General features: G+C 47.4%; 2 protein-coding genes across 14 annotated transcripts in view; one reads left to right on the top strand and one right to left on the bottom strand.

Moving 5' to 3' along the window:
- Positions 1 to 9,813, bottom strand: part of LOC308483257 (C-signal-like) — a 26,067-nt gene extending 16,254 nt beyond the window's left edge. For 10 of the 13 annotated variants that reach the window (XM_081016924.1, XM_081016926.1, XM_081016930.1 and 7 more), the window contains exon 1: positions 9,674 to 9,813. The gene's annotated coding sequence lies outside the window, so the exon portion shown is untranslated. The remainder of the gene's footprint in view (positions 1 to 9,673) is intronic. The other 3 variants (XM_081016931.1, XM_081016934.1, XM_081016925.1) reach the window with 1 other exon arrangement.
- Positions 2,875 to 14,611, top strand: LOC308483261 (C-signal-like). Its single transcript, XM_081016943.1, has 6 exons — positions 2,875 to 3,373; positions 5,348 to 5,408; positions 9,813 to 10,000; positions 10,240 to 10,398; positions 12,600 to 12,710; positions 14,354 to 14,611. The coding sequence occupies exons 1-6, from the start codon at positions 3,227 to 3,229 to the stop codon at positions 14,465 to 14,467; spliced, it is 780 nt and encodes a 259-aa protein (XP_080873069.1). The 5' UTR covers positions 2,875 to 3,226; the 3' UTR covers positions 14,468 to 14,611.

Raw genomic sequence — 14,611 nt, 5'->3', positions numbered from 1 at the left:
CACAAGGGCCACTGAAAGAAACTGATCTAGATCAATTTTTGAAAACAAATGGATTACAAAAAATCTCTCAAGAAAATAAATTAATGTTGAACTATAAAATAACTGAACAGGAGATAGAAGGTGCCATTCAAAACATGCAATTGGGTAAATCTCCAGGACCGGATGGATTGACTTCTAGATATTACAGATCCTTGAAAGAATGGCTAGTACAACCTTTGAAAGAGGTCTGTAATGAAATAATGGAGGGGAAAAGGGCACCAGAGTCGTGGAAAGCTTATATTACACTTGTACCGAAAACAGAGTCTGAAAAGACGCAGCTTAAGAACTACCGCCCCATATCATTACTTAATGTGGATTACAAAATTTTTGCAGACATTTTGGCTAAGAGACTGAAAAAAGTGTTGATGGAAGAGATTCATAAAGACCAAGCGGGCTTTCTCCCGGGAAGACACTTGTCTGACAATTTGAGGAATATAATTGATATTTTGGAAAAACTAGAAGTGAACATAAATACTAAAGCAGTTATGATATTTGTGGACGCGGAGAAAGCTTTTGACAATATTTCTTGGAGTTTTATGAAGAAGAACCTACAGGGTATGGGGGTAGGCCAAGGCTTTGAAAACGGTATAAGTGCAATTTATTCCGAACAAAAGGCTAAATTAAATGTAAATAATGTGGTGACGGAAGAATTTAAGATAGAAAAAGGGACACGACAAGGTTGCCCAATTTCCCCACTGCTTTTAATTTCGGTCCTGGAGGTTTTGTTGAACATGATTAGAAGGGACCAGTTGGTTAAAGGTATACAGGTCGGAGCCAAACAGTACAAATTAAGAGCATTTGCAGATGACTTAGTACTGACGTTACAGGAGCCAGAATCTAGTACCAAAAGGGTTTTAGAATTGATTCAAGAATTTGGTCAAGTTGCAGGGTTTAAATTGAATAAGTTAAAAACTAAGGTTTTAGAGAAAAAATTAACACCAATGGAGAGAGAGAGGTTTCAGAATGTGACAGGTTTAACAGTGGTTAAGAAAGTTAAATACCTGGGGATTAACATGACAGCAAAAAATGGGAATTTATTTAAAGATAACTATGAAAAATGTTGGGCTGAAGTGAAAAAAGATTTAGAAATTTGGTCAAATTTGAAGCTTTCACTGCTGGGCCGTATTGCTGCGGTTAAAATGAATGTATTGCCTAGAATGTTGTTTTTGTTTCAAACATTGCAAATTGTGGACAAAATGGACTGTTTCAAGAGGTGGCAGAGAGATATTTCTAGATTTGTCTGGCAGGGCAAGAAGCCCAGAATAAAATTTAAAATACTAACAGATGCAAAGGAAAGAGGTGGATTTGCCCTGCCAGACCTTAAACTTTATTATGAATCAGCAGCTTTTTGCTGGCTGAAAGAATGGCTGCTTCTTGAAAACACTGACATTTTGGATCTAGAAGGTTTTAACAATGTATTTGGATGGCATGCATATCTGTGGTATGATAAGGTCAAAGCACATAAAGCATTTAAAAATCATATTGTCAGGAAAGCTTTGTTTAATGTTTGGATAAGATATAAGGACTTATTGGAAAATAAAACCCCAAGGTGGCTATCACTGATGGAAGTAAAAGCCCTGAAAAAGCTCAATATGGAGGTCAAATGGCCGAAATATTGGGAAATTTTAGAACAAGATGGAGATAGATTGAAACTGCAGAGTTTTGAAAAACTAAAAAATAAAGTGCGAGACTGGCTTCATTATTATCAGATAAGGGAGGCATACAATTTGGACAAGAAAATTGGCTTCCAGGTGGAAAAATCAAAATTAGAAACAGAACTGTTAGAACCCAAAACTAAGAATTTGTCAAGAATGTATAACTTGCTGCTGAAATGGAATACTCAGGATGAAACGGTGAAATCTGCTATGATTAAATGGGCACAAGATGTTGGACATAATATTATGTTTGCTGACTGGGAACAGTTATGGACCACAGGTACGAAGTTTACGGCATGTAATGCCCTAAGAGAGAATATTATGAAAATGATATACAGGTGGTACATAACCCCAGTCAAGCTTGCAAAAATCTGCCATTTGCCCGATAATAAATGTTGGAAATGTAAAGAAACTGAAGGTACATTCTTTCACCTTTGGTGGACGTGCCCAAGGATTAAGGTTTTCTGGGAGATGATTTATAATGAATTAAAAAGGGTATTTAAATATACCTTCTTGAAGAAACCAGAGGCATTCCTCCTGGGCATAGTCGACCAATCGGTGTTAAAGAAGGACAGAACTTTCTTTATGTATGCTATAACAGCAGCAAGAATACTTATTGCAAAGCATTGGAAGACACAAGATCTACCCACACTGGAGGAATGGCAGATGAAAATGATGGACTATATGGAATTGGCGGAAATGACTGGCAGAATCCGAGACCAGGGAGAAGAGTCAGTGGAAGAAGATTGGAATAAATTTAAAGACTATTTACAGAAATATTTCAAAATTAATGAATGTTAGAATGATGTTGGATTGAAGTTAAGTGGTTTCTAGCTGTAATGGTATAAAAGAATATGGAAAAATTGGTTTTTAATATCTAAAAATTTAATGTTATAATATATCAGGATTAAAGATCAGGATTAAAAAGGAGGGAAAGGAATCGCTGGATTAACAAATTGAATTGGAATACAAAAGAGGGAGGTATGAGGAGGTCTGGGAAACAAGTAAATGTAAAAGAAGTGATGAAAAGATGGAATTGTTTTTAATTGGTTTTTCTTTTTTGTATTTTGTATTTTTTCTTTTTACTGTTAATTTTCTTTTTAATGTAATCTTTTCCTTTTGAAATTTTAATAAATATCATTAAAAAAAAAAATGAGCTGCAGCAAGACCTCTCCAAACTGATCATATCGTCATCAACATCATCATCAAACACCCACTGCTAATGCTTTTCAGGGAAGATGGTGTGATCAGACCTGTTTTTCAAATGCCTCAACATCATTCAGGCCACGCCTGATCTTGACACATCTGGGTGATGCATCATTTTAAATAGTTTCTTGTTGCTGAAATTAAAGCTGCTCATGTGTGATTACTCTGGTGCTGAGACAACTTAATTTACATTTTGCAAACTTGCATAACCATGGATATCAGCTGAAGATGGGCAGTGTCTCTTATGGCCCAGATATCTCCACTCCACCCAAGTTCCTCCAGTCAGAGGAGAGAGACACACACAGAGAGACAGACGGACAGACAACATGGAAGGTTTCAGAATTCGGAGCATATTGTTGACAGGAAGCGACCGGGGGATTGGCCTGGGCTTGGTGGAGCAATTTCTCCAGCTGCCATATCCACCTCAGCTCATCTTTGCCACCTGCCGGCATCCAGATGGACCTGAAGGACAGGTAAGCACCTGAAAATTGGGATGAAACAGTTGGACATTGGCCAATCCACTGGCTAAAATATCCATCCATTATACCTCTTGAGTATCTGGGTAAGAATACAGAGAAGGCAAGATGGGAGCCAACCTTACTCCAATTGGCACCAGCTAAAACAGGGAGGGCCAAGAGCCAGGAGATTTCAGAAGGCTCCTTCAATAGATGACTTGTTTACACAGGGGAGGAAATTAATGAAATCAGGGTTCAAGCAGGCAGAGTGTTCCATTATTTGGAACGGCTACACTGAAGGAGCTAATGAGAAATGAGCAACATGGGAAGCTGCCTGACCCTGAAAGACCTATTGATCCATCTAGCTCAGTGCTGTTTACAATGCCAGTAATGGCTCTCCTGAGTTTCAGGCTTGGGAGTCTCTTCCAGCTCTTCCAGGAGATGACATTGGGAACTGAACCTGGGACTTTCTGCATGCAAACCAGTGGCTCTAACCACTGAACTCTGGGCATTTTTGAATGGAATGGTTTTGAAATCTTCCAATGGGTGGGTGTTGCATGTGCATTCTTGAAGATATACCAAATAATCATTTTCCTGCGTTGCATTCATGTTGTACAAGATTACACTGCAACAATAGGGATTCTGTTAATTAATATATACAACATTTATCTGCATTTGGTTCAAAAGCAGTTTGTGCTGGCTAAGCTAAGTACTGAAGTGTTTTGGGTTGTTTTGGTTAAAAGTTAGAAGTTAAAATGGAGCCAGTGATGGGTGCAGTTGTAAAGCAGCAAAGCCACCGTCCCTTTCCATTCCAAAACTCTGCAAATTTGTAGTAGAAAGTGGCTAGTCACAGCTGCCACCTGTGACCCCATGCAGAACCTTCTCTGCGACGGAGTGAGCTCCCGTTGCTCTGTCCCAGCTCCTGCCAACCTAGCAGTTTGAAAGCACGCCAAAAAGTGCAAGTAGATAAATAGGTACCGCTCCAGCGGGAAGGTAATTGGTGTTTCCGTGTGCTGCTGTGCTGGTCCCGGGGGTAAGGTACCGTGAGTGTAGCAGAGTCCACACGAAGAGGGGTGAGGTCCGATGCAGAGAGCCGGGCGGGGAACAGGAACGCTGGAACAGAAGGCCGAGCAGGGAACAGGAGTACCGGATAGTCAGGAACAGGAAGCCGAGCAGGGATCAGGAACACAGGAAGGTCCGAAGCCAACAACGACGTTGCTCCCGCAACCTGGGGCCGGGCTGACTGGGCTTTTATCCTCTTCTAAGGCCAGGGGCGGTCCCGGTCCCCAGGAGCCCCGCCTCCTCTGGCCTTAAGGCGAGCACTCCTCCTGGGGGCAACCAGTTCCCTTCGCCTCTCTGCCCTAAGCCTCTGCAGATCAGGAGAGGCCGAAGGGTTACTGGGCCCTGGAGGAGGCTCACCTGTGGCCACTGAGTCATCAAGCCCCTCTGGGGCCAGAAGGGCTTCACCTGGGGCCAGCTCCTGATGCACTGCCCCAGGTGCAGGCTCTTCAGCATCTAGGCCTTGCCCCAGTTCAGCCGGCCCTGGAGGCGGGGACTCCTGTGCAGGCTGGGATTCCTCTGTTTCATCCTCCGAATCGGAATCCCAGGCCATCACAGCTGCTCTGGTTTCAGTGTTCCATTGCGCCAGAAGCAGCTTAGTCATGCTGGCCACATGACCTGGAAAAACTGTCTGCAGACAAATGCCAGCTCCCTTGGCCTGTAAAGCCAATAAAATAATAATAATAATAATAGTAATAATAATAATAATATGAAAGCTGGGACAAAGGGTAGGAGAAAATGTGACTTTGAAACTGGGCCTGATATAACAGGTGCCTGCTCCACTCCTTACACAAATGGAATGTGTAGGGATTCCATTTATATCTTTCCCCCCCAAGACATAGCCCAGTTGCTTTTGAATTTTGGAGCAAGCACTTACTAGGGACTAGCATGTAAAACTTGCCTGTTTTCTCAAACTGATTTCTCTTTCTCCAGGTATTAAAGGAACTGGCTCGCAGGTATTCAAATGTCTCAACTCTTGTTCTACTTCAACTGGGTATGTACCTACCATGAACTATAATAGTCTTACACTGCCCTTCCCACTGGCAACCCATTTCTTGTTGCTCCTTGTCTTTCCAAACTCCTCCACCTCTTCCAAAGAACGCAGTGAGCAGATAACAATTCTCATCTTTATTCTTCACAATGCTCTGAGGCAGGCTAGCATAAGGTAAAAAAAGGTAAAGGACCGCTGGACGGTTACGTCCAGTCAAAGGCGACAATGGGGTGAGGCGCTCATCTTGCGTTCAGGCCGAGGGAGCTGGCGTTTGTCCACAGACAACTTTCTGGGTCATGCAGCCAGCATGTCTAAACCACTTCTGGCACAACGGAACACTGTGACGGAAGCCAGAGCGCACGGAAATGCCGTTTACCTTCCCACTGCAGCGGCACCCATTTATCTACTTGCACTGGCATGCTTTCAAACTGCTAGGTTGGCAGGAGCTGGGACAGAGCAACGGGAGCTCACCTGGTCACAGGAATTCCGCTTTGCTGGTGAGTCTTGGGGAGGACCGCTCCCCCTTGAAACCCATTTTCCACCTTGGGCTTGGGGGCAGGCCCCATACTCCACCACAGCATATAAGGCTCCAAGGAGGCCTCGGGTGTGTGGGGTGGGTGTTTACTTGGATGTGGGAATTTGTTTACTTTACTTTACTTTAATTTAATTTAATTATGTTGTGTTTGTAACTTTCTCTGTTTTTTGTTTTTATTGTTTTATTGTTCTGTTGGTTTGTTTTTTGTATAGGTTTTATTTTGATTTTAAGGGGTGGGGTCAGGACTGCCTGGGAGTGGGTCCCAGCAATCAAAATGGCTGGGGCAGGTTCCACAGGGGGGATGCACTGGGACAATCGATCTCAGTGATCACGGGTAGGAGGAGGAGTTTCACTAAGACCAGACCATGTCATTACCGAGGAAGCAGGCTTAGTCGTTGCTTGAGGACTATCCCTGCCTCCAGGGCTGGCCCTGACCAGACGGATACTGGAATCAGCAAGGGATACCCACACGACCTGAAGGTGCTGCTGTGCGATGCCAGGTCAATCCACATGCAGCTGCTGGGTGACCTTGGGCCAGTCACACTTCTTTGAAGTCTCTCAGCCCCACTCACCCCACAGAGTGTTTGTTGTGGGGGAGGAAGGGAAAGGAGAATGTTAGCCGCTTTGAGACTCCTTAAAGGGAGTGAAAGGCGGGATATCAAATCCAAACTCTTCTTCTTCTTCTTCTTCTTCAATGATCCATAAAACCACTGTGATCCATGACTTGATTGTGGATGGAGGATTTGACCTGGCATGTGTGACAGAGACTTGGTTGGAGGAAGCAGATGGGCCTGTCCATGCTGCTGCTTGTCCACCAGGTTTCTCTTACGCACAGCAAGCCAGGCCTTGTGGGCAGGGAGGGGGGTTGCAGTGATTTTTAGGAAGTCATTAGTTTGCACCAGGTGTCCTATTGGCAAAACCAAGTTTTCTGAGTGCATGTTCTGGAAGTTGGGCAATAGGGGCAGTACAGGATTCCTATTGGTGTACCGACCTCTCCGCTTCACCAAGGATTCCCTGCCCGAGCTGCTTCAGGTCGTGGCGGATGTTCTCCTGGAGATACCTAGTTTGGTTGTCCTAGGGGATTTTAACATCCATGCCAACACGACCTTACAAGGGGCTGCTCGGGACTTCGTGGAAAGCATGGCCTCCATGGGGCTGTCCCTGAATAAGTCTGGCCCAACCCATAGCCGCGGACATGCCTTGGACCTGGTGTTTACCTCTATGAATGTTGGTGGTCTGACACTAAGTAAAAGCGAAACAAAAGAAGTGCCATGGTCAGATCACTTCCTGATGCAACTGGACTTCTCTGTGACCCTTCCCCTCTGCAGGGAGGTGGGACCGATTCAGATGGTCCGCCCCCGCCACTTAATGGATCCAAATGGTTTCCAGAGAGTGGTAGGGGATGTTTTATCCCATGTTGATGGCCTTTCAGCTGATTCCCTGGTGGCCCGCTGGAATGTGGAGTTAACCAGGGCTATTGACTGTTTGGCTCCGAAGCGCCCTCTCCGATTGCATGGAGCCTGGACAGCCCCGTGGTTTTCCACGGATCTGAGGGCAATGAAACAATCGTTAAGACGGCTAGAGCACCGGTGGCGGATAACCCATTCTGAATCTGACCGGACACGGGTTAGAGCTCAATGTCGAGCCTACCAAGTGGCGATAGCGACGGCGAAGAAGACTTTCTTCACCGCCTCTATTGCATCTGCGGAAAACAGCAGCAGGAGACTCTTTCAGGTGGTTCGCAATTTAGCGGAACCACCTGCTCCATCAGGGCCCAATATGGGCCACATGATCTCCTGCAATGATTTTGCAAAGTTTTTTGCAGATAAAGTCGCTCAGATTCGAGAAGAGGTAGACTCCACCGTGGGAGCAGGGCCGGGGCGGGAGAGTGCTAGAGTCCTGTCTAGTCAAGTTGTGTGGGATCAATTCCAATCTGTTACCCCCGAGGATGTGGACAGGCTGCTTGGACGAGTGAAACCAACCACTTGTCTCCTTGATCCTTGCCCATCCTGGCTTATAAAAGCTAGCCGGGAAGGACTGGGCGATGGGCTTCGTGGGGTGGTGAATGCTTCCCTCCGTGAGGGAGCCTTCCCAGACCCGCTGAAAGAGGCGGTTATTAAACCGCTTCTTAAAAAACCAACTTTAGATGTGGCCACGATAGCCAACTATCGCCCAGTCTCAAATCTTCCATTCTTGGGCAAGGTGATTGAGCGAGTGGTTGCTGAACAACTCCAGGCACACCTGGAAGAAGCGGACCATTTGGATCCCTTCCAGTTGGGATTCAGGCCTCATCATGGGACTGAAACTGCCTTGGTCGCACTGGTTGATGATCTCCGGCGGGCTAGGGACAAAGGTGAGAGCTGTTTCCTAGTTCTGCTGGATCTCTCAGCGGCGTTTGATACCATCGGCCATAACATCCTTCTGGACCGTCTTGAGGGGCTGGGAGCTGGGGGCACTGTCATACAGTGGTTCTGCTCCTTTCTCCTGGGCCGTGTTCAGAAAGTGGTGGTGGGGGATGAGTGTTCAGATCCCTGGGCTCTCACTTGTGGGGTGCCTCAGGGTTCTGTCCTCTCCCCCATGCTTTTTAACATCTATATGCAGCCGCTGGGAGAGATCATCAGGGGGTTTGGGCTGGGTGTTCATCAGTATGCAGATGATACCCAGCTCTACCTCTCTTTCAAATCAGAACCAGTTAAGGGGTGAAGGTCCTGTGTGAGTGCCTGGAGGCGGTTGGAGGTTGGATGGCGGCTAACAGATTGAGGTTGAATCCTCACAAGACAGAAGTACTGTTCTTGGGGGACAGGAGGCGGGCAGGTGTGGAGGATTCCCTGGTCCTGAATGGGGTAACTGTGCCCCTGAAGGACCAGGTGCACAGCCTGGGAGTCATTTTGGACTCGCAGCTGTCCATGGAGGCACAAGTCAAATCTATTTCCAGGGCAGCTGTTTACCAGCTCCATCTCGTACGCAGGCTGAGACCCTATCTGCCTGCGGACTGCCTCGCCAGAGTGGTGCATGCTCTGGTTATCTCCCGCTTGGCCTACTGCAATGCGCTGTACGTGGGGCTACCTTTGAAGGTGACCCGGAAACTACAACTAATCCAGAATGCGGCAGCTAGACTGGTGACTGGGAGCGGCCGCCGAGACCACATAACACCGGTCTTAAAAGACCTACATTGGCTCCCAGTACGTTTCCGAGTACAATTCAAAGTATTGGTGCTGACCTTTAAAGCCCTAAATGGCTTCGGTCCTGTATACCTGAAGGAGCGTCTCCACCCCCATCATTCTACCCGGACACTGAGGTCCAGCTCTGAGGGCCTTCTGGTAGTTCCCTCACTGCGAGAAGCCAAGTTACAGGGAACCAGGCAGAGGGCCTTCTCGGTAGTGGCGCCCTCCCTGTGGAACGCCCTCCCACCAGATGTCAAAGAGAACAACAACTACCAGACTTTTAGAAGACATCTGAAGGCAGCCCTGTTCAGGGAAGCTTTTAATGTTTGATGTATTAGAGTATTTTAAATTATTTTTTTTTTGGAAGCCGCCCAGAGTGGCTTCGGAAGCCCAGCCAGATGGGCGGGGTACAAATAAATTATTATTATTATTATTATTATTATTATTATTATTATTCAAACCATCAACCTTCCAATCAGCAAGCCCAAGAGGCTCAGTGGTCTAGACCACAGCGCCACCTGCTAGGGTAAGAGACAGTGGCCAAAGAGAGATTTGAATTCAGTTCTTACCTTTATACCTTTGCCATTCTCCTTAACCCTATCCTGGTTCTCCACAACTGCAGAATTACTACAGCAATATTTTGCTTTTTGCCACGGGAAGGAGCAGAGTGGCAGCAGCTGGCAAACTTATTAAATTCTGTTGATTTAGATGTCACAGATCCTCACAGCATCAAGGAAGCTACCAAGAAAGTGGAAGAGCGTGTGGCAGGCTGTGGTCTCAACCTGCTCATAAATAATGCTGCCATTGCTTGTGAAACAACTCTGAGCTCTGAGAACGCCCAGAATATGATGTCCCTATACGCCACGAACACGATTGGGCCCATGCTGGTGTGTCAGGTGAGGAAAGAGTTGGCTAAAAGCCTTGCAAGGCCACTGATCCTACCCATAAGCCAGTTCTCCAGCTCTGGGCCTCTTCCCACTCAGAGGAAGCAGCAGGAAGCGGGTCTCCAGCTAATTTGAAAAGAATGGAGGAAAGAATTGAGGCTTCTTAGCAGGAGAGAGAATGAGAGGGGTGGGGGGCTGTAGGGTGAAGCACAACAATGGATGATGGGTGCTGCTTCTCTCTCCCTTTACAGGCCTTCTTGCCTTTGCTCAAAATGGCGGCTCAGCAAAGCAGGCACAGCGGGATGAGCTGCAGCAAAGCCGCCGTGGTCAACATGTCCAGCAGCTACGGCTCCATCTCACTCGTTGACGGGTGGGAGTGGAGGCAAGACGTCAGCTACCGCTGCAGCAAGGTGGGAAAGAAGGGGGAGAGGCTGGACTCCTGCCAAGGAACCTGAAGTACCACTTCTGGAGGATGTGGGGAGGAGAGAGAGAGCGGGGGGGGGGGTGTCTTTAGGCCAAGTGAAAGATGATTGGGGCACAGGGTGAATCTGAGGCACACTGTACTGTCTATGAGGACACATAGGTTTGTTTATTTAATGTATTTATAGGTGCCTAAGGTAGATTACAATTTCAAAACACTAAAGCAAATAAATGATATAAAATGCAGAGAATGGCAGAGGCCTCTCAGGCCGACTGGGAGCTAATGAGATGGGTGCTCCGTGGGCCTGGGATCCATCAGTTCTACCTTTGCTCAGGGCACACAGGGTTTTCTTTAGCAGCCCCATGAGAGGCAAAGAGCTTGCTAGGTTTTATTAGGTAGATGATGGGCTAAAATTAACTATATTTTATCCCTCTACATACCTACAGGGGGCGGTGTTAACAGACAATAGGTTCAGCTTACCACTTGTGCTTAAAAGTGCAGGGCTGAACAGACTTTAAATCCCATCTTATGCCGTTTAATTGAAAGCATTAGGCTGATCTTCCCCCTTTATTATTGGATAGTAAAGATAGAGATTTTTAGTTGCTGCGGTTAGTTCGCCCACTACACGTGTTTCCTTAATTCCCCATTTTCTCTCTCATGCTCACTTCTGCATGCGCTGTTCCTGGCAATCCTGGGATCTCTTGACTGGTTGTTTAAGGCTGGCCCAATCGAGCTTTGCTTCCTCTGGTTAGACCCACTGGAACTCGTTATTTCCGGATCCTGGGATCACTGGAGGACTGGTGACTCCTCTTGGCAAATGGCCTGGTGCGCGCTGGATCACCAGTCCTTCCTCGCCCCCAGAATCTGGGCAACTGAAACTCCTGCCTGGCTCACCAAATTGTTATAAGAAAAAACGGCTCCTTTTTCCTTATGGGGTACCCAAGAGCCCATATAGAGACCTTTTGTAGGTTCTCTATTGGTAGGAGAAAATAACAGAGGCCAACCAGAGACTATTGAGAAGCAAAGCAGCTAGTAAGCCTGATCTTTATTAACTGTTGCAACAGGGTGCTCACAACCACATGCTGGAGGCAGGAGGGACCAAGAACTCCTACTTTTGAAATTCCCCACCCTGGAGCTCAAGACCACCCCCAGAAACATCATAGATACATCACAGGAAGGGTGTAGCCCAAGACCAAACCCAATACGTCATAGAGAAGGTGCCGGCAGGAAACCTGTTGATGGGTTTACCTGGCTGCTAATGGGTTTACCTGGAGAGCCTGGCTATTCTTTTGTGATGATAGCTACTTAATTCCTGAATCCAGGTCACAAGCTCACCCTATTCATGTCTTAAATATGCCCTTAAGAGAGGATTTGTGAGCAAATAGACAATGGGGAGGTTTCCCATTTCCTTTGACCTTGCAGAGAAATATCTGAGGTCAATTTGGGAGGGACAAAATGGTTTCATGACTTTTTCTGTGGGCTTCAGACATGTGGTGTGTGTGTTTGCTTGGTACATTTATGAACATTTATTTTATATATGTAAGACCTTAAAATTCTTATAACAGTTACCACGTTTATCAAAGAAACTGGCTACAGACTGAAAAGGCAGTTTGAAACATATTTTACTCACAGTCAAGCATTCATCCATAGCAGCAAAAGCATTAGAACCAAAGGCAGGTAAAATACTTGTGTTTACAGCCTCAGGAGTGATCAGAGACAGGTCCCCCTTCATGGCTGGTTGAAGAGAGAGTGAGTGGGGAGGGGGAGAGGACAGAAAATACTTCTTTTGCTTCTTCCCTCCTAGGAGAGGAGAGGAAATGACACAACAGAGAGTCTTCTCTACCAATTATGTTTCTATGGTCTGAGTTGGATTATCAGCAATACAGCTCTATGGTCTTAACCCCTCCCCATGCAAACCAGCAAGCATATGTATTATTGGATTTGACTACAAATCTCCTCCAGAGCTGCCCAACCGCCCTTCCAGGCCATGGATGGTTCTGTCAGGCACTGATGGGATAGGCGCTCCATGGCCTGAGAGCCACAAGATGCTTGTAGATGGCTGGAACCAGCCAGGGCATGAAAGCAGGCAACAATGTAACCCCCTCTTGCAGCCTCACACTTGGCTAGGCATCCTTGAACCAATAGGTCCCAACTCTCCTGCCCCAACTGACTGTGCTTCTGCTTCTGCAGGCGGCTCTGAACATGCTGACACGCTGCCAGTCTCTCGGGTATGGCCCCTATGGGATCCTGTGTGTCTCTATCCACCCTGGAGGAGTGAAGACCCACCTTGGAGTAGAGCAGGTAGGCACCAGCCCAAGTGATAATGGAATGGGGGGGGGGCACATGGCACTGTGGATTTCAGCCTGACCACCTCCAAAGAAGAATCCTCAGGGCCCACTTCTGAGCAACGATATAGGGTGGATTTTGATGTGCCTGCAGGGAGGTCAGACCCTCCTGGACTTCGCTACCTTAGTCACATAGAGGATGCACAGAAAGGGGAGGGGAGTGAATTCTACAACCCTCAGGGGAAGCCTTGTGTACCCATGGGATGAAAAAGGCACAAGCTTTCACATACAGACCAGTTAAGCTGTTGTGGGAGCTTGGAAAGAGGCACTTAGGGAATATTAAATAAGCGAGAGCAGCACCCACACATGATCATCCTTACTTTCCTGGACTGCACAGTCACTGGCAGGAGGTCACAGATGAGGTCAGCCTCATCCAGGTCAACGGCAGCAGGGGAAACGCAGTCTGCAAGGTTTTCATGCAGCAGTTCCCTCTGAGCACCTTTTGAGTGGACCTCCCCCCCCCCAATGACAGCGTTTTGGGGCCTGCTGGTCAGATTCCAAGATGCAAATGTCTCCATGGGATGAGGCTGAGGTGAGAGTTGAACAAAAATTCAGGTTCATCATTAATGCAATCAAGGAGCTGGAGCCCCTGGTTTCCTTGGTGTGTTCCTTCACATCATCTGTAGCTGCTGTTGACACCTATGGATGGGCTAAGAAATGCTGCCCAACCAGAAGCATCTGGTTAACACCCATAGGCAGCATAAACCAGGGGAGGGTGGAGGCATCCCATGACTCAGGAAGGAGGCAAGTAGGAGGGGGTTTCCTTGTTGAAGGCCACTTTCCCATAGAGTCATCTGTCAGGAGCCAGTGGGTGGTACTGGGCAGAGCCAGAACCAGGAGTAGGTGGGGCTTTTCCTTTCCACATGAAACAAGGCCAAAAGGGCTGCCGGTTGCCCTCTTCCTCTGCCCCACCAGGAACACAAGCAGGGAACCATGTAGAGTTGGGCTGTTTTGCGAGAGCTCTGGGAGCCATTGTGACCAAGGGGAGCTGGGCTGGGCTGCAGCCCCATGGAAATGTACGGCAGGGTCTCTCCCAGCCCCACTAGGCAAGTTCATGTATCAGAGGAAGGAGCTGTAAGAGCCAAGGGTGAAACATAGCTTCTTCTTTCTGAGAAGCAGTGGTGCGGCACGGCCTCCTACCAGTTCCCAAGCAGAGAGAGGGAGGCTGAAATTGTGAAATTGGGCTCATTTTATACCTTGAAGCAAAGTTTAGCTTGCATTTTTGGGGGGAGGGGGGCACACCACAATTTCCCAAGGCGCCTCCTTCCACCTGTCTCAATAATTCCATGCCCTCCACCCAGGCTGGTGTGGTGCCACACCCCAGCCTTCAGCTCCCCCCCCCAAATCCCATTTGCAGCCCTTCACCCCCACATCCTTTGCCTCGTCCCTTGCCTGGCAAGGCTACTTCAGCATGCACAGGGCAATGGGCTGGCACTCCTGAAGGAAGGCTGCTTTGTCAGATTCTTGCAGCAGGCATGTCCCCAGGAGGTGCCAGCCTTGCTTCTGCGAATGCCAGGAACCTCTGTGGAGCTGCTGGTAGAACAGATGGCAGCTTTTGGCCACTTAATAATGCAGCATGATGTCGCTTTTTTGTTCCAGGGAGTCTTGAGTGTGGCCTCCAGCACAAGAGGGATCATCCAAGTGCTTTCCCGCCTCTCTGACCAGGACAACGGAACCTTTTTAGACTGGGAAGGACAAACTGTCCCTTGGTGAGGAAGAGGATACAAAGGCAGAAGATGAGGGCCTTCCAGAAGTCCTGAGGGGGGTGCCAGATTCACACAGGAGATGGGAAGAGCCACAGTTTGGGGTCTTCAGCTACTCAGGGTGCAAAGCAATAAAAGGAGCTCTTGGATTAGA

Source organism: Podarcis pityusensis, assembly GCF_964106645.2.
Source record: "Podarcis pityusensis genome assembly, chromosome: 8".
Classification (NCBI taxonomy): Eukaryota; Metazoa; Chordata; class Lepidosauria; order Squamata; family Lacertidae; genus Podarcis; species Podarcis pityusensis.
This window is presented reverse-complemented; position numbering and strand designations above follow the sequence as displayed.